At 34.1% G+C, this 19,326-nt stretch overlaps 1 protein-coding gene across 2 annotated transcripts in view; it reads left to right on the top strand.

The window, feature by feature from the left end:
- spg (dedicator of cytokinesis spg) overlaps positions 1 to 19,326 on the top strand; it is a 62,531-nt gene that overhangs the window by 21,816 nt on the left and 21,389 nt on the right. For both annotated transcript variants that reach the window (XM_076114708.1, XM_076114707.1), the window contains exons 5-8: positions 7,781 to 7,895; positions 13,041 to 13,325; positions 16,374 to 16,586; positions 17,686 to 17,785. In XM_076114708.1, the coding sequence (XP_075970823.1) occupies positions 7,781 to 7,895; positions 13,041 to 13,325; positions 16,374 to 16,586; positions 17,686 to 17,785 (713 nt within the window). The remainder of the gene's footprint in view (positions 1 to 7,780; positions 7,896 to 13,040; positions 13,326 to 16,373; positions 16,587 to 17,685; positions 17,786 to 19,326) is intronic.

Below are 19,326 nucleotides of genomic sequence, written 5' to 3'. Positions count from 1 at the left end.
ATCTTTCGGTCGTTGCCTGATTTAACTATAACTTACACCTACTTATTTTGTTTAACTGATCATCTTCGTACCAATCTTTAAACTACTTACACATCAAACGAAAATATTTAACTATAAAAGTTAATCTTTCTTCCAAGATGTGGTTAATGTTTGATCTTGAAGGAAGTTAATAATTACAGAATAAAAATACTAGGGATAAAACTAGTTATATTATATCATAAGTCAATTTACCAGTTAAAGCTCCCTCATTCCCAAAAGCTCACGTGCGGGGTATTATTTTTGAAAATTTTTAATACTTCGCGTGCTAGTTTTGTGATATCATTTTTCACCTTTTAAACTCAATAGAAACAAATTAAATATTTCGACACCAATGCATTCTCAATAATATTATACCAATTCAAAGCTTGTATAATTTGGTAAATAATACTATGATTATGAACTTATTAATTAAAAAAAACCTAGTAGATATTCTATGTCTTCAGTTTATAGTTGTATCACATTTTCTACATACCTAACTACAATTAATATACATCTATCAGTATAAAAGATCTTTATCGTATACATATAAATTATGTGAGTCATCCAAAGTTTTTCTTTAATAATATGTAACAAGGTATCTGGGAAATACTTTGTGTATGTACGTCAAAGTCTTCGGAAGGAGGAAAATCCTAAAATGACAAGCGCCACACCCATATTCCTTCATAGTTCATTTAACCACATAACCAATAACCATAATTACTTTTATAATGGGCATGGCATTTTAATTATTAACTTATAATTGTGAAATTAAACCGCATAAAAGATTTGTAGTAATTTTCTAATTACTTTTCCAATATGAAGTAGGTAAGGTATGGCATGAAACATATTTGATTACTTTTTAAATTTGCCTTTATCTGAACAGTATAGATCGGTTGGTTGAATAATTATCTAAAAGTTACAAAAGGCCCAATTAAGACAAAACATTCACAAACGCAATAACAGAGTTTATATAAAAGATTACGAAATTATTGTCTAATGAAACGACGTAACGTGATAAGTTCGATGCGCCAAGCTCTGCAAAACTTGATTTACCTGTTCTCGTCTGTCACGACGAAATCTAGCCACATTCTCTCGTTTATTTTCGACTGGTTGGACTAAATGATACTCGCTTTTTAGCTAGGAATATTTCCAGCACGCTAGTGGAATAATTAAGGAAGTTTTTGCTTATGCACATACATATTCGGGCACAGCAATAAAGATTAGGCACAATATACGCTAACACAATGACGTGTCCACTTTAGTAATACATCTTGTTGTTAATAGTTCTATGGAAATTGCTTCCATATTATCTTGTAATAATTTGGAAAATATTCAGATCATTTAGTTTTTAGTTCGATAACGTATTAATGAATTTGGATTGCATTGGGTAACAAACCTCTAACTAAAAATGTGTTACGACCTTATGCGCTGGAGGTGTCGATATATTTAACAAAACATTTTAAATCAGTTTTAACCCTATTTCATTCTAATATTAAATAAAGTTTTTATTGCATCTATTACACCTAAAATAGACACACATATTTGGTCATCTTTACTCGTGACCGCGAAAATTCCGAAGCTTGACCTCATAAATTAAAATAGTCGAGACAAATTGTTACAACGCTGATTTCCTCAAACATTTAATAATACGAATACGGAGTGTTTGTATGAAAACCGCAGAATATGTGGAAATTGATATGGTTCTCAGAATAAAATGAATTTAATTTGACAAACCACTATTTCATGGGAAGGCTGATGGTTTTACGTTTTCATTGACTTAACTATGCTGAGGCTATGCTGAGGGTGCAGAACAGCCCGTATTTTAATTTCTATGGAATCGAAGCTGATATGTATTGACTGATATCAAGTGGGTATATTTTTTAAGGCCCAGTTCTTCAATTTGAGAGAAAATTTGTACCAGGTCAATAGAAGGAACCAAACACTTATCTCAAATCAAAGTGAGCATTACGATCTTACGTGGGTTTAGTGATATATTAATAACAGGTTTAGTTAACGCAAAAATATACTCATAATATAATTTGAAGTGAGTTTATTAAGATCTCTTAAAGCATGAAGCACCCAAAAGTGAAACACGACATACAAATTGTAACTACTTAGTATTATGGACACGTCTTGTAAAACATTATTACCCACAGAATATGCCTAGCCTTTTCCCTAATTCTTTATGTTCTAATCTGATGGCGGACAGAATTTGCATACCGTGAGGATAGCAATCGCATATTAAATTATTTGAATATTAGATACTTACTTTGTTTAAGACTTGTGAAGATGCGTTCTCCTGCTGACCCATAAATAATGATTCGAGCCAGCCTGGAGTCTGATTATGGGTCCATATTTGACGCTTTTACTTTTATACGTTTTATACTTCAATAATAAACCTTTAGCAGGCGTTACCAATAGTCAGTAGCTTGAAAGTGTGACAACCCGTGCCGAAGGGTATCGTGTGATAACCCAGGCAACTGGGACGTGGAGGTCCAATAAACAGTCGCTCCATGTAAAATACTGGTATTCAGCTGCATTCGGTGAGACTGGAAGCCGACTCCAACATATTTGTAAGAAAGGCTAGGCTGATGATGACTTCTGGAATAAACCAGTTAAAATATTTATTAGCTCAAATAGAACAAAACAGTCACATGTAGTCAAGAAGTTCCTAGAAAGTTTGAAAGCTTTTATGATCCGTTACTATTGTTTGCGTAGTGCGTTTGATTTGAATGAGAATGAGGTAACATGGTGAAGCATGCATTTCTAGACTACGGTTGCGTGGTGGTCAGTGTAACTGACTGCTGAATTATAAAGTGCCGGAGTTCCTCTGGGTAAAATTTTACATGAAAATGTTTTTTGTGGGATTCTATTTTTTACAAACTGCTAACTTTTCATTCATTCATCGCAATTTGATCAAATTGCATGTGGAGTGTCTAATCAGAAATTATTATTATTTAAAAAAATCTATTTGATTTCTTTCTATATTTTTCTTAAGATACTTATGCGGCTTGGGGATTATAATGTAGAATCAAGGAAGAAAAAACTAAGGATATGTGAATGGTTCCTCTTCAAGGTCTGGTTGCGGTCATTGCTTGACCACATAGGTCAATCAGTCTACAGTTATCTACATAATTATAGTATTCCATCTAACAATACTGAACATCAGAAAAGAACAATTACTTTTCGATCCAGGTAAGGCAAGTTTCCTGGCTATGATAGCCTGTAATCTAAAATGCAAGTACTGAGTTAGTGTTAATAATATCAGTCTTATTCATAAACACACTATAAACCTATTTTAGTTAAAAAGCTACTATAACATCTTTTCACCCTTTCATTTCGCTAAGGAGTGAAAGCAACAAAACACTTTATAAGCCTTTCATAACTTCATATATTTTTATGAATAAGAGGGTATGTCTTTTGGATCATGCTTTCCTGTCAACTAAGCTAGTATACTTACTAACATCTAAGGTCTACGTCCAAGAATGTCAGTCGATCGTCGGATCGAGTAGTTCAACTGGCTATCCACTTTTTATAACTATGAAAACGTCTATCAAGAACCCGTTTTGCTGTCTTCTTTGAACTTGCACGTTTCCGGGATAAAATAGATCCAGATAAGAGACTAGAATCTAGACGTATTAAACACGCTTTCTTCCTATCTGAGTAATTAAATTATCCATTCCCATTATGTGTACGAGAAATAGCGTCAAAATAATTAGGATAAGAGTGTAACCTGTCTTTAATTACCTGGACGATGACTAACCAGTCATTTAGGCTCAGCTTACAAAACTACCACTAGAGTTGAGATCACTAATTATTATTTAGAAAAGGTGAATCAACAAGCTCTGGCTTGCCCTTACATTTGCAGAGTTAGTAACAATCAGTTGAAGGTTAATTTGTGTTTGTATTGTTATATAACCGGTTTAAAATACATTAAAACAGTTACAATAGGCCTATATTTGGCAGACACGTCTACATAATAGACATTTAACTAGTCATATTTACACAAACAACTGCGTAAAATATTATGGCGTAATTATATCGTGGTCTGACGTCATTGCCGAAGGTACTAGGAAAAACTGGAAGTATTGAAATTCTAATACGTCACAATATGTTAATATGCAGTAAGCCGATAGATAATTTGATGCTCTTATATCAAGAGTCTATTAGGGTCATTCAACTTTGAATATTTAAGTAGGTGGCATGCTATGTCAATTGGTCGTTGACCATGAGTATGAGGAAATATAATATATGTACACTCTATCGATTTACTCTACCCGTCAGGTGCGCAGCTTCCTAAAACCTTTTTGTCTTCTTCATGAGATAATTGTTTAGCTTAGTTTTAGTTGATATTTGCTCGTACATTCAATTCTTAATAGTGAATTCATGCGTTAAAGCATTGGAATCAAATTGAATACGCCGAGAAACAGCGTAATTTATGCAGAAATGTGTGTTAACGATTCAATAAATCTCGGTAATAGTTCTGAACTTGAATTCAATGAGGTTTTCCTGCGATCTGCCTTATGAAATGAAATACGTTTTCCGATTTGCCCAATAGCTAAGTTGCAATTATTATGAGGAAGACCTTTCCTTCTTTTGAGGGAAAATGTTTGCTGAATAAGAAAATGTCCCAGCATTTGTCGACTGAGTCTTAACGTCTTTAATTGGCGTTGACCCCATAGACCCTCGAAAATATCACTAATACGTGGATCTAACGAATGGGGAATCATCTCATCTACTCGTTAAAGATATATTTGTTACTTAGAATAAGTTTAATTTATGCAAAATAAAATATCGGAAAAAAAAGAGCCGATCTTGATTTTTGGTTATTAAGAATCGGTTAAAGTACAGTTAGTCGCCGAAATTTAAATTTTAGCGTTCGTCGCACGCGCATGGGAGGCGGCGTGCCAGCCTCCTCCAGAGCCAGACATCAGCCAGTGTCGCTTGAATAACTGGTTTGGTGACCTTTCTGTATTGCATATCGAACACACCCGTACCAGGGATTTATTTAGGCAATCATCACCTAATAAAAACCTTGTTTAAAAATTTGCTTATCGGTTTTTTCTTTGTGTTCCGGCCAAGTCAGGTTATTGAATATGAAAATTACACAATGTCGGTTTAAATTTCACATTTCTTCGATTATGGAGGTAAAGATCATATTTACCAGTTTTGTATTGTTTAAGTAGCAAGCAAGCGTTTAATTTCCCAGAATATACATTCAACAGATTATGAAAAACGCCTGTTTATTTAATAATCCTGAAAGCTTGCGAAATTACGCAGTTCGGAAATAATCATACGAGTAATGTATTGTAAAGTTACATTGCATCTTAAACAAATCTACTTCTTGAGTGTAAGATATACCGGTTAAACTGGTCCTATTTATTTGTTTTTCCCTATTTTTCTTACACGCAGGGATTTCACAACTATATTACGCATTGACTTAAAACTATGCGTATACAATTAAGTGTGTCATGCTTAAATGTTATTGCAAAACAATTTACCTTTACATATTATAATATGCAAAGGTATATTGAATAGCTATATAGGTAAGTATAACATTTTTTCTACCTTTATAGTAGTACTAGTCAATATATATGCCTAGCACACAAATAAAAAAAAAAAACTTACACATAAACAGAGGAGCTCGGACTCAAATATTCCTCTTAACCTTTAAACGAGTTTTCAAATTGTTGTATCTTTGTAAAACCCAAGATCGTCTTAACAGGATAATTTGTAAAATTAATACGATTATGTAAGATCTTAAGACGTTAACAGAGAACAGTTGTAACATTATACTATAACCATATTGATACACATACGTGATTTAATTGAAAGCTCAAAGTTTCAAAGCTGATACGAGATCGTTTTTTCGCGCGTCTGATTTGCCTTTTAAAATTGTTTTTCTTCCTAAACATATAATTATTTATTTGCAATCTCCGTCGCTCCAATTAACTGCACGGCCATTCGAATTAGAGACGTTTAAATAAAATTGGCCTTTAAAATCTTAATCACTAATACCGTTACTCTTTAAATTGGTTCAACGTCTTCATTGTATGCCTGATTTTCAGATGACTTTGTTTAATATTTCTTTGGATTTTATGCTTTTAATAGAAACCTAAACTCCTTCCCTCTTCCAAGAGAAGATCCGTGTTCACGTGTGGTTAAATTTTAATAGCTCTTTACTAGTTTTGAAGAATTGTACAAAAATCTTTCAACATTCGTTCATGTTGCATCACTTTTATATACCCTTTGCACATTGTCAATCTCGTTCCTAATTTTTTAGTCCTATTACAGTAATAAAATACGAGTATTTAGGTCACAGTACCAGTGGAGCTGTAGTTCAATTAGTTATTAATTGAAGATATTTGACGCCATCAGACACTATCAAGGCCCTCTCAAACGGGAAATCGCTCAGAAAGGCACAAACAAATTGACAAGTGGATCATGTTTGTATGAAATTTTAATAACAATAAGCTTAACAAAAAAGGATACAGCATTATTTAAACAGTTGTAACTACATTTTGTTTTTGACTTACTTAAAAGCCTTATTTGAATTCAAAGAGTCCCTTTTCGGTGATTCATATTGTTCGCACGTCGGAGAATGCACGTACAGGGGTTTTTATAAGAGGAAATTGGTTTCGCCGTACCGGTTTCTTATTATGGTGTCGTCATTCAATCGATATTTGCATACTTTTGTAGGCATTTAGACTTAGGCGGCTGGTTTATTATTTTATATTGAAATGGCTGGACAAATACCTGTTGTTGGTATTTTATAATCGTTATGGTCCAAATATTGCGTGTCGATTGTACTTATGATTGTTTATTGGTTTATTAGGTTTATTGTATAAATCATAGGTGTTAGGAATGGTGATAACTGACCACGTGGAGTACATGTTGCTGCATTGTTGATATGATAACATACATAAAATCACGCCTTTTCCCCATAAGGGTCGGCAGAGACCATGAGGCGTATCTCGTTAAGATATACATCTTGTCATATACATGTGAATATTTATGACCGTAATAATTCTGAAGCTGAGCACGTTTATCTAAAACAGAAATACACTGTCCGAAGTATGGATGATTGTTACTCTTTCACGCAAATACTACTTTACCGATTACGATGAAATTTGGTATATAGGTAGCTGAAGACCCAGAATAACACATAGGCTTTTTATCCCGGAATTCCCGTGGGATCGGGATTTACACGGGAAGGGTTTCCACGCAGAAGAAGTCGCGGGTGACCTTTAGTTTTCCGAATTACTTATAGGTCTATACCTAAAATACCAGCTGTTATCAAATATTAAAGAAAAATATATTACCTGACTCCTACGTCATCTCAGTGGCCATGATCTTGATAATATTGTAGGTGTGATACTATGAGATACATTGGAGACTCGGTTAATCTGCGGCCGGCTGTTGCGTAACATATGATAATTAATATTTTCCGGACATTAACTTAATTTTAATTATGTTTAATTGACCAGTACTTTTTTATGCCAAATTCTATGCTGAATTTATATAATATTATAATAATAAATGTAACTCATTAATTTCCAAATGCTGGGCAAAGATCTCCTCCCGAAATGAGGAAGGTGTTAGGCCTTGAGTCCACCACGCTGGCAAATAATATTAAGTATATTAGAAGAAAATATACTTTTATATTCCCGGTCTTCTTAGTATCTACTATTCAACAAACTAATCCTATGTAAATGTACCCAAAACTAAATTATTGTACAAAATTTCTTGTTTCTCTTTTCAGGAAGCTAGGCTTGGAGCTGGTGCCTCGTCGCGGGGCTGAAGCAGTAGACCCTGAAGATATGAGCCTCGTACAACTGTATAGAGTACACGTTGAAAGCGCAGAAAGGGCTGCAGCGGTAAGTATAGAGAAAAGACTTCGTACTTAAATGAGAACACCAGCATATCCTACGTAAAATTTCTTGACATAAGTATACGTTAGTACTATTTTCGTTTCTTTGGATTTTTACTCAACAGTTTACTCGCCTGCCGCAAATAATTGTTTCGGGTCTGGTTGTATTGTGTCCGTTGTTTGTATGTTTGTTAAAGTCCCCGCGACACAAGAGGAGTTCCTAGAGCGGGAGTTGACTTTTAAAAAAAAAAAATAATGTATAACGGCACGTTTATTGTAAAATTAGTGTTACGTATTCAGCTAAAACTGGAGTTATTCTAGTGGGTGTTACAGGAGGCGGGTGAAGAATAATATCAGCTACTGCAGCATTACGTTAATTCTAATGGCGCCCACTTGCTTTTGCATAATAAGACTGTACTCCAGCCGATGATCTTTATGATCAATTGCTTCTTACGGTTGAATATTGACATATAAACTTGTATATCTAAGAAAAATAATAATAAAAGATTCAATATGAACGCTGCATAAGTTTAGTTTATTTTAAATCTCTGAGAATTGCTCTTGTGTTGCAATGACTTTTACAAACAAACAAACAACGGACACAAAGTACAACTGATCGGATTTAAACATTAGTTTAGGCTTCACGCGGGTGAATAGGTAAACAGCAGTGAAAAATAGTTTGTCACCGGTAAAACCAAATACTTAGGTATCCTGGATTTACAATATTCATTACAAGAACCTTAGTACATTGACATGACCGTTCGATGAATCGTAAAATATAGCGGTAATTCCTCAGACCATTTTCTTCTAAATTATTTACCTACAATCAATTGTCCTGTTTATTGAAGTGTTTGTTACATACCAGCTAAACCGCACGTAATTTATTTTAAAATATTGATGATGGAATTGGGAGCATATTTGCGACAAACACGGGTAAATCGTGCGTAGGTACACGAATTTGAATACTATCAATTCAATAGTATGAATCGTCTAGTATGTGGACACCTTATTGTCCTCACGTTTACATTGAGTAGATACATAATAATATCCTACGATTATTTGAGAACATTAATTTACCCCCTTTGATTTCATACTCCTTTTTTCCAGTTTTCAGTTTAAAAAGCCTGAGACATTTTTCTTCACCCAGAATCCCCGAAAGATCCGTCCCATTTGGATTTCCGATATACCTTTCATATATTGCTCTTCAGTCAATCAGACGTACAGATGAGTTCAAACAGATATAACAAAATCATTTCACTGTGCAAGTGATTGTCGCTTATCGCAATTTCCGTATCTGCGTTCCGTTCGCGCTATCAATGCGCACGAGTTCCGTACGGGAGGGGACACGTTGACCGTCAGATCACAACCACTACACGATTTGCAAAGATCAAAACTATATTTAGATAAGCTTAAAGATATAGATAAGCGTGTTCTGAAATATTATGTCCATTTCTGAAGTTTTTCAGTAAATATTTTGCCAATATTGCTTATGCTAGCGGGGTCCAATTAACCTATGTTTTATTTTGTTGATAGGACACCGTATTTTGTCTATCTTTAAATATGAACGTCTTAACATCAAGCACAGACACAAACTAAATTCGGAATAGAAATACAATTTGCGTTTTAACTTCTGACGGAATATCCGACCTTTACACACATAAGTAGGTATAAAATGATGAGATAACAACTTTCCTGATCAACAACACGTGGTGTCAAGTATGACTGTTCATGCATTGACATTTCCGAGGGAGTGCAGGATTCGCAATGACGTAACGTCAGACGTAACAATATGCTCTGTGGCTGCAGTAATAATCAACTTCCTTTTGTTCCATTATTCTATAATCTGCGACAATCTCGTGGTTTAACCCCGTTGCTTTCTAGGTCGTCTTATCAAGTAAATAGTTTATGTAAACAAACTAGAATTCCCTTTAGTTTTTGACCATTATCACTTATAGCGCACCTCTCTACAGTCGGTACAAAAATATCAAGAGTTGACATTTAAAATGTACTCCAAAAATAGTTGCTACGACACTCGCTAGCGGCGCTGATTAGATTTTCATACAACATTTTTCGGTAGCTAAGGTCAATAGTGGTATAGAATCGCGAATCTTATGTATCAGCTATGGTGCTCATGTGTAGGTGATACATAAACAGTTTTGTATAGATGCTTGTTTCTATTCAGGTTTGTTCATAAACGTCTCTATCATCTTGAATGAGTGTAATTAGTTCCCTAGTTATGTGTTCTGTCTTCGTCTAATAATATGAATAAGAAAGCTGTTTTCTCTCCTGTCGATGTTGTTACAAGAAAGTACTGGTTTAAGCTACTATTGAGTATTGCTGATTGATTTTAAAACACCTCAATTAGTGCTATATTTTTTTATTAATATAGTATTTACATTTATTTATATTATAAATGTGAATGTTTGGAGGTTTGGTACTCAATCGAGCGCAAAACTTCTGAACGGATGTTGATAAAATTTGCTACTCAGATATTAAATAACGTATATTCCCATTAGTCCCTTAGTATTTTCCCAGTTGTCCCCTCTTGCATTGCCACCGGAATATAAACTGGGATTTTTCTTCCCACTTGTTACTCGGGTCACAATTGCTACGATATCTTTCCAATTGTTCACTCCGACCAATTTAAGTTTATCTTTTCTCCTTTATACTACATGACATGTTTTTGAAACTAAAATAAGGTAAATGTATGTGTACCCACATGATTTTTGGCCTTTGTCTACAAAAAAAAACTGCGTTACAAAATATTTTATTTGAACTTTGCGGTGTGATACGGGACTATGTGGATCAGTACATAGGTTCTTTACACCCTGGCAAATATATGAGCATTGTACACCTAATTCAATTTACCCTCATTTCGATAAACTATAAGTAGAGATAGATACAATACTATCAATACAACACATCTGTTTAGTTTTAAATAGCGTAAGTCAACTGTTCATAAACGAGATCCATCCACAGTTGTAATTATAAGGGCTTCATTCAGGTTCTACTGGTTGAACCAGATAGTAGTTACAATAATCTATGATAGGATAAGTGACACTTGTCGTTGTGAAAAACTTAATTAAATGTACCACCTGTCCACCTTTTCGCGAGACAATATATTATTCATGTATTATTCAATTTTGTACTAGGGATAGTTATAGTTTTTAGCGTAAACGGACAATTTCTCTCTGTTTTGTATTTTTTTCTAAATATATAGTGATTATATCTTTACAAATAACTATTTGTGTTAGTTGTATGTATAAGCAGGTGTAACTACTGTGTACATTGATATTTATGGTTTTAAGCCTTAATTTTATATTATAATTATATTTTAACTCCACATCCTAGAATGAAATGTCTCTTTCAATGTTTATAATGAAGGGCAGAGATAAGGCAGTTCCTGCTGTGTATTGTCAGACAGCTATATATTTCAAATAGTACATTCTATTGCCTAGAAACCCAAGCTTCCCACAGGAGGCTATGTTTATTATGGCAGATAAGAACCTATGCATATTACATGACACTGCAAAACGTGAAATCAAATCTCGATCCTAAGTAATGACACTTACGACTTGCAAATTAAGCACTTCGAGTTATTATCGCACTTCAAGTACTAAAGGAAACTGTAAGGGTTCACGTATTTTTTTAATGTTTTTATTATCACTACAGACGATCATAAGGTTTTTCATCTCTTTTGATTTTTTTTAAGTAGCCCTACCTGTCATCTATCACTGAATTGTTACGAAATCCGTTTAGCGATCTTGGTGTGAAAGAAGAAGGAAAAATAATAATCATATTCACTTTCACATAATGTTAGTGGCAGTAATACATAATGGCGGTACCTGTACTGATTATTGTGGAATCCGATTTAACCTTGTATTTATAGTAAGAATTGAATGAAGCCACAAAAATAACCACTAATTTGAAATATTTGACTTAATATAGCGTAAACCACAAATTTTGTATTATACGCGTGTATGTATATTAGTACCTATATTTGATTTATTACCTAACAATTTTTACACATATTATTTATAGTTACAAAATTATATATAGGTTAGTTCATATTAACTTATATTAGTCATTATATTACATTGTTTCACATTATCACTAGCTTACGCATTACTAAGAAATTTCCGTATTTAATTTGACGTCAAATGTGGTTTCGAAATAAAATTCGAATCACCAATAATTCAATAGTGAATACCTACCTATACCTATCCTGTCCTGCATGCGTATTGTGTATCTCAGTTAGCAACAAGTGTACGTCAATTTATAGTACCTACGCAAACAATACATTTTTACATAAATATATAGGTGTTTCACACTATCATTTTAGAAAAAAACAATGTGTAGACCACTGGCTATCAAACAGCTGTCAATTCTGATACACAAAAGTCCCCCGAGTACATGGAAAAAGTCGTAAGGAAAACTAGCTTTAAACTCCTGGCTGTTACGCTACCTGCAATAAACAAAAGTCATGTTTAAGATGATGTAAATAAGGTAAAGTCTGCTCTATATTCTAAGAAATTGATGTCTGGAGTACTGGCAGGAAAACCGCTTTAGAAATCACAGACTTACAGTACCTTACCGCGTAGGTACAAGAACATATTAATATCTCAAATACGGTCTGGTATCTTTTTATACAAGCTCAGCAAATCTGTGCTTGCGAACCTCTCGTTAAGTATAAACTGTCCTTACATGGACCGGACTTTGCTGAGTAATTGAACGGGTCGAGTTGCACTTGCGCGTATGTCGCATTTATGTGTCTTTAGATACTTATGTAATGTTGAATCGAAACACATGAAGTATCTTTTCTAAGTTTTCGAAGTAAATTGATAAACCGACTAGGTGTTCAAAACACTAATCTCTCTAAAGCTACGTTTTCCAAAACTATGGTACTTAACATCAATTCATAAAATGGTTTAGATTTCCAGAAGACTTCTAATGTTAGTGGCTACCTCGCTTTAAACCAGTATCTTATGTTATTGCAATACTTTAACTAAGAAAGTAAAACTCATTCCTTTTTGCGTCTCCAACGCGTTTAATCGCAGCCAGTAGAAATCTGTATTATCGAGATGTTATAATAACTACACAGCAAAACACATGATTACAGCAACATTTATATTAAACAATTGTTGTTTCACAGTGGCGGGGCACACTACGTCGTGCTGGCGGCTCCGGGAGCAGCTTCAACTCAGGCACATTGTCCAATAGTTCCACCACAGCCACTACTACCGTCCAATCTCACCATCTCATGTGCAGTATGAGAGACTTCGGACATACAGCGGGAGGCGACGAAGCAGAACTCCTGCTCTGGCTTCACGATGCGAGAAGAGCTCAACCACTTTCCGAAAGGTTCAGGATACGGATAGCAAGAGACGGGTTCTCGAATTATGTGGATCGATTACATGCCAATAGTACTTTATTCGCGGTAAGTATTCTCGTCTTTCTTTTCTATTAAAGGAGCGTCTATAAAAGGATTTTAACTTTAATCATAAATGAGCACTAGGTTCATAAAAATAATCCTGCCTAAGAATGGTCTAGTAAAGCATCTTTGAACTGAGTAAAATACTCGTAATTAACTACAAACGACACTAAGAAGTATTTACGACTAATGTAGTTCATTTTTAACTATTAAATAAAAGTAGGTACAACAATTTGAGACCTATATTCAACCTAAGCCCATAAAACAGGAAGCAAAAAAGAAAGTCTTATACGGCAAAGTAATCATACGACTTTATCAATAGCAATAACATTCTGCAGATATAGACGTCACTGTCCATAAGAAACTTTCATAAAGAATCGATGTTATGAAACGACGAATGCAACGCGTTACCGATACGCCGTGACCGTAATCTTTGATCTCTGTATCATTGCATCTTAAACATACGGGGTGTTTCATAATACTAATAAATGTTTGTAGTAAATAACAAACTGATCGCCTGTCCAGATGAATACAGTATCGTATAAAAATTTGCCACTAACCTAAGGATACAGTTAAGCTTAAAGAATATTCTACGTTTTGAATTGAGTTCATAATCGCTTATTCCCTATAAACAATAACGATAGTTGTATCTATATCCTTCACACGCTTGTTTAAAGCTTTTATTAGCTTCTTCTTGCGGGCAGGCGAGGTATATGAAAAAATAAAGTCTTGATTGAATTAATTTATCAGAATCTACACCAATTGTAGATAATTACTGCATTGCGCTTCATTCCCCCTGTCATGTGCTGCTGCATCCCTTGTCGTGTTCCCCTCTTTTCGATCTTTGTACTAAATCATATTAATTATTGCAATAACGTGCTTGAGTGAGATGATTTACCAGTTTTATCGAAACGTCAATCACAACGTCATAAATAAAGATGATCGCGTAAATTATAATCATGCAACATAAAAGTTTTGATAAATGTGTTCTTTAAGTTTTTACTGTAAACTAGATGATTGTAGAACATGCTATATCTATACTAATAATATAAGGCTGAAGAGTTTGTTTGTTTGAATGCAAAAATCTCAGGAACAACTGGTTCGAATTGAAGAAATATTTTTGTGTTGAAGTCCATTTATTGTTGACGGCTAAACGCTGTTTAACACTACGCTATGACTAATAATATCAAATTGCATCAATGAAAAGTGTTCCGAATTCGAGAAAACTAAAGTCCACGCTGACGAAGTCGCGGGCGGTTGCTAGTAAATGATAAATATAAAACGATATCGGCTACATAATCTTGTCTATATACGGTCATCGTTTTAGCCTCAATTAGTTGTCAAGAGACCGCTGACTTGTCATTCTTAGTCCCCTTTAATGTAAACAACGCTCTCGTTTTCTTTTTTATTGTAACTCGATCTGTTATTATACGTCATTTGGGTTAAGGTAAAAGTTACTGGTTTTGTACTTCGGTACCGAGAATATTGTTATCTTAAACTTAAATGTTATTACGTAGTACTTGCAAACATAGGTCTTTTTTTTTGTTAACTATGTAGGGGTTTCTCACTAAATACCTACCTAACCTAAATCTAGGCGAAATTTCCAAACACAGAAAGTGAGAAACCCCTACATAGTTATCAAAAAAAGACCTATGTTTGCAAGTACTACGTAATAAAATTAAATTTTAAGAAATTCTCCGTATCGACGCACGAGTACAAAACCAGTAAGCAAAAAAAGACTAATAAAAATAATCATTTTTATTACTCTTTTTTTTCTTTGTCCTTATTCCGTGTGATCGACTTAACATGCTTTGATTCAAAACTTGCTGTTATTTGGGGTATTTGGCTGATGTTTTTAAAACCGGCCGCCTAACGTCAACCATCGGCCTTGGAAATAATATTTTATGCTAGCATGAAATCTAAATAAAATAAATATTTTAATCTTATTTATTCACCTTAAACTGCGATGTAAAATCCAATGAATAGTTAATGCTAAATTAATATGATTAATAAAGTAAATTCAATTCAATGCCTCTATTGTTCTATTGGCCTAATACAGCAACGGTAAAGGCATTGTTTAATATTATAATAATTAGTAGCAAGCTACAATAAACCAATAATATTCATGTATAAATTAATTAGGTATCACCACAAAGCAAAGGAAACCATTTTGAGGAAATATTGTCTGAGATATTTTAAGACTTCTTGAAATCACCATCAATTTGTTTGTGTTATGGACTTAGGCCTATGTCATTCTGAGATGAGACCCATACGTAGATGAAGACTGTTTAGACAGACATACAGACTCATCTCATATCAATTATCACTTGTTCTAACTGAATAGGACAAACTTTTTTTATCCGTGACTGTTCAAGTTAATTATTTGCACTCAAAAAATAATTGATAGTATAATTTAACGGGGAGTTATTTTTTTTACCTACTAACTAAATATCTGTAGAAATTTTAACATAAGATTGCCGCTTTCGATAAATGCTCCGAACAATTAGATACATAGTAACAGTTAATTACACAAACAAGTCTTCCGAAGTAATTTCCTCTAAGTGGTTGAACACTCTTGAGTATTATCCTCACCTATCGTAACGTTTGAACACATAGTTAGTAACTTTGAAGACAAATATTGCAGTTCCAAACAAGAAACTGCAACTGGCGTCAAACACTCTGTCAATAGATGCAATTCATGAAACAAATATTTTATTTATGTATTTAATATTGGATAAGGCGAATTAAACACTTTATTTGTTTTATTAGATGTTTATTTTTAAGGAAATGAAAATATAATATAGCCGAATCTTGTTAAAGCAGTGCTATATTTTATAGTATTCGGTGACACAGTGGACGGTTTGCATCGTCCTTCAGAGTGGGTTATGGCAGCTGATGCTAGAATTTCATATATTGTTACATTCTTCATATAAAAACTAGTATGTAAGAAGATCTTAATCAACGTTTATTCAAAATATAACAAAAGAATAAGCTAAGCAGCCAGATGATACTCCATTAAAAAGCAATTAATCTTATTAATGCCTCCAATTTCAGGACCTCTCCACAACAGACTTAACCCGTGAACTATGGCTGGTCGCGTGGGTGATACGCGTCGGTCGATGGGCGGGCGCAGGCAGCAGCGGCACCGGTACTGGCGAACGTAAAGGTCCTGTAGCGAGGAGGCCACTAGGCGCCGGAGTCCTACCTTTAGCTGAGTTCCTAAGGCAACCTGGACAGCATCCTGGAGAGAAGGAGTACACGTTCAAGGTAGACAAATAAAGTAGTCGTTACTATTACTGTATCTACCATTAGCTCAGAAACGGGGTAGAGCCTTATGAAAAGAGCTAGCAAGAAACATACAGCCAATTTAGTAAGGGGCTGTTATTATACTGTGGGCCAGTTTCACAGCCTATAAATAAGTACAACCAGATAGGTTGATAAAGGCTACAGCAAATGTTTTAAAATACTGTTAAAATTCCATCTCATAAGCTGCGGGAGAATTTCACAACAGAGACTCTTATGCTTAGTTTATTTAACAAGACTGATATGAGGTTTATAGTTTGTTTCGGGTTTGGTTATACTTTCTGTCAGCTAACTGTACCTATATTTTTTGAGTCAACTGAGATTAGAGATTATTAATATTGTGATGTAAATAATGTGAATAACATCATAATGTAGGAAAATGTTTAATCTACGCTCAAGTATAGATGCAAATGACCTAAATAGAGAGTAACCTAGGTCCTTTAGCCAAGGAAAACAAGTATTATATGGAAATCCGATGACATGTTTTTGTTAACCTCAAAATGACGCGAATTATATGACAGGCAAAACAAAAAACTTATTTTTGATTGTAATGGTTACGAATAGGGAATTTTACTAATACAAGAGACGAATTATTGTAAATAATTTGTTGGAAATAAAGATTTTGGTATATATAGCGGAATAAAGGTTACCGCTAATCTAACAATTGTTTCATACGCGCCTTCAGTTGCATCGATAAATATATTACTTTTTTTTTACCTCCAGGTTATGCAACACTTTTTTTTCATATAAAGAATAACTCGCGCGCTAAGAATTGCTATTGTGTCGCGGGGACTTTTACAAACATATAAACTACGGGCACAAAGTACTACCAGACCCGAACTATTCTATGGGAATTGAACCCACGACCTCCTGACGCAATAGTAGCCTTACTTAATCAGGTTACCTCGGCAGTCGAAATAATATTTATTAAAACGATTTGGAGAAACCATCCTACTTGTTTTTCAATATGCAATGTCCGTTTCGACATTCCATCATCTTTCATGTCTTTTTTGTGGTTTTGGCTCAAGTTCGATGAATCATACTAAATACGTTTTGGTTACAGGTTTATCAATGTGAAGAGAAGGACTTCCATCAACTACCCGACATGCTAATAAGAAAGCAAACAAACAAATGCAATATTCTACCTGGACAACCTAATTACGGTAAGTCTTTTGCACCTAACGGCTGTAACGATAGTAATCTAAAACATGTTCTTGCCTCCTATTGTTTTAATTAATAAGGTACATTGGAATTGTAAAAAGCAAATAGTGTGTTGTCCCTAGTGGGTACGTAAGTTTGTTTAAACTTTACAAGAAAGTCTTAAAAATAAGGATTATACGGAACTATAATACTCGATAATATAGTTTTGGCTAGGCGAATTTGTCGAAATACCAACATTTGACCATCAAAACCACCTACGCCAAAAACACACAATTTTCTTTTATTGACCAGTAGGATAACGATTGCCTTTATATCTGCTACAATTTGCGTCTCAAATCTTCTAGGTTAACTTTATATTTTATTAAAAAGACTTTATGTTTTGTTAAAAAAATAAAAAATAAGGAGTTCCAAAATATTAGTAATAACACCGCAAGACGAACAAAATGATATTAGCAATAAATATTCATATAACATTCACTTGTCTACATATTCAGTGTAAGACCGGTTATAGGCGTAATCGTTGTCTAATATTAACATTTAGCCGGTGATTTAATAATGACACTTGATTACCAATACCGATTATTATTATCTGGTTTTTGCTCTATGGCAGCTGTTATACTATTATTTTTTGTTACTTTTAGTAGTCAGCCATAAATGTATCGTCATTTATTTTTTAAGTCGTCGTTCGAAGTGTAGAAGTCATTTCTATTTTTAAACCATCAGCTACATACGTACATACATAAATAAAATCATGCCTTCTTCATCAGCATTATGTACAGCATCATCAGCTACTGTCTCTATTAAAAACAAAATAATAATAATGACAGCTAATTCTCCTAATGATAGAAAATATTTCTCAGTAATATGTCAGTTTTATTAAAACAGCAACGTAACAGACAAAATACCATATTTGTCCATTAAATGCAAAAAACAACGTTTCCCCCATTTCATAGTTCTCTAATCTAATATATAAAATTCTCGCGTCACAGTTTTCGTTGCCATACTCCTCCGAAACGGCTTGACCGATTCTCATGAAATTTTGTGAGCATATTGACTAGGTCTGAGATTCGGCTAACATCTATTTTTCATACACCTAAGTGAAACAATTTTTTTCTATGGCAAAGCAACGTTTGCCGGGTCACCTAGTAAGGTTATAATATTTTCATCTAAAACAATAGCACTGATCAAAGACGAACTGCTCTTCGCATTTATATGCTTCGAGGAACAAGCCAGGTGTCCCCTATATTTCTTTCCACCTGTACAAGGTCGTTGAGGTCAATGACAGGAACATTTTACGCTCTAAGCCCACCCTCCTCTTCAATATGATAATGTCGTAAACGATGCAATTATGCATGTCTCATTAAATCTTATTTACATTGATATCAACACTCGCCCCTTTTATATAAGTCAAGTTCAATTGAAAATATATTGAAGATAATATTGTCTTATTTATTTATTCTGTGGGCTATAACCCAGGCAACTGGGTTGTGGAGGCCCAATAGGTAGTTGCTCCATGTAACATATTGGTATTCAGATGCATCCG

The sequence above is a fragment of the Anticarsia gemmatalis genome, chromosome 5, assembly GCF_050436995.1.
Source record: "Anticarsia gemmatalis isolate Benzon Research Colony breed Stoneville strain chromosome 5, ilAntGemm2 primary, whole genome shotgun sequence".
NCBI classification, from domain to species: domain Eukaryota; kingdom Metazoa; phylum Arthropoda; class Insecta; order Lepidoptera; family Erebidae; genus Anticarsia; species Anticarsia gemmatalis.
The sequence above is the reverse complement of the archived record's forward strand: the minus strand, read 5'-3'. Positions and strand labels throughout refer to the sequence as shown.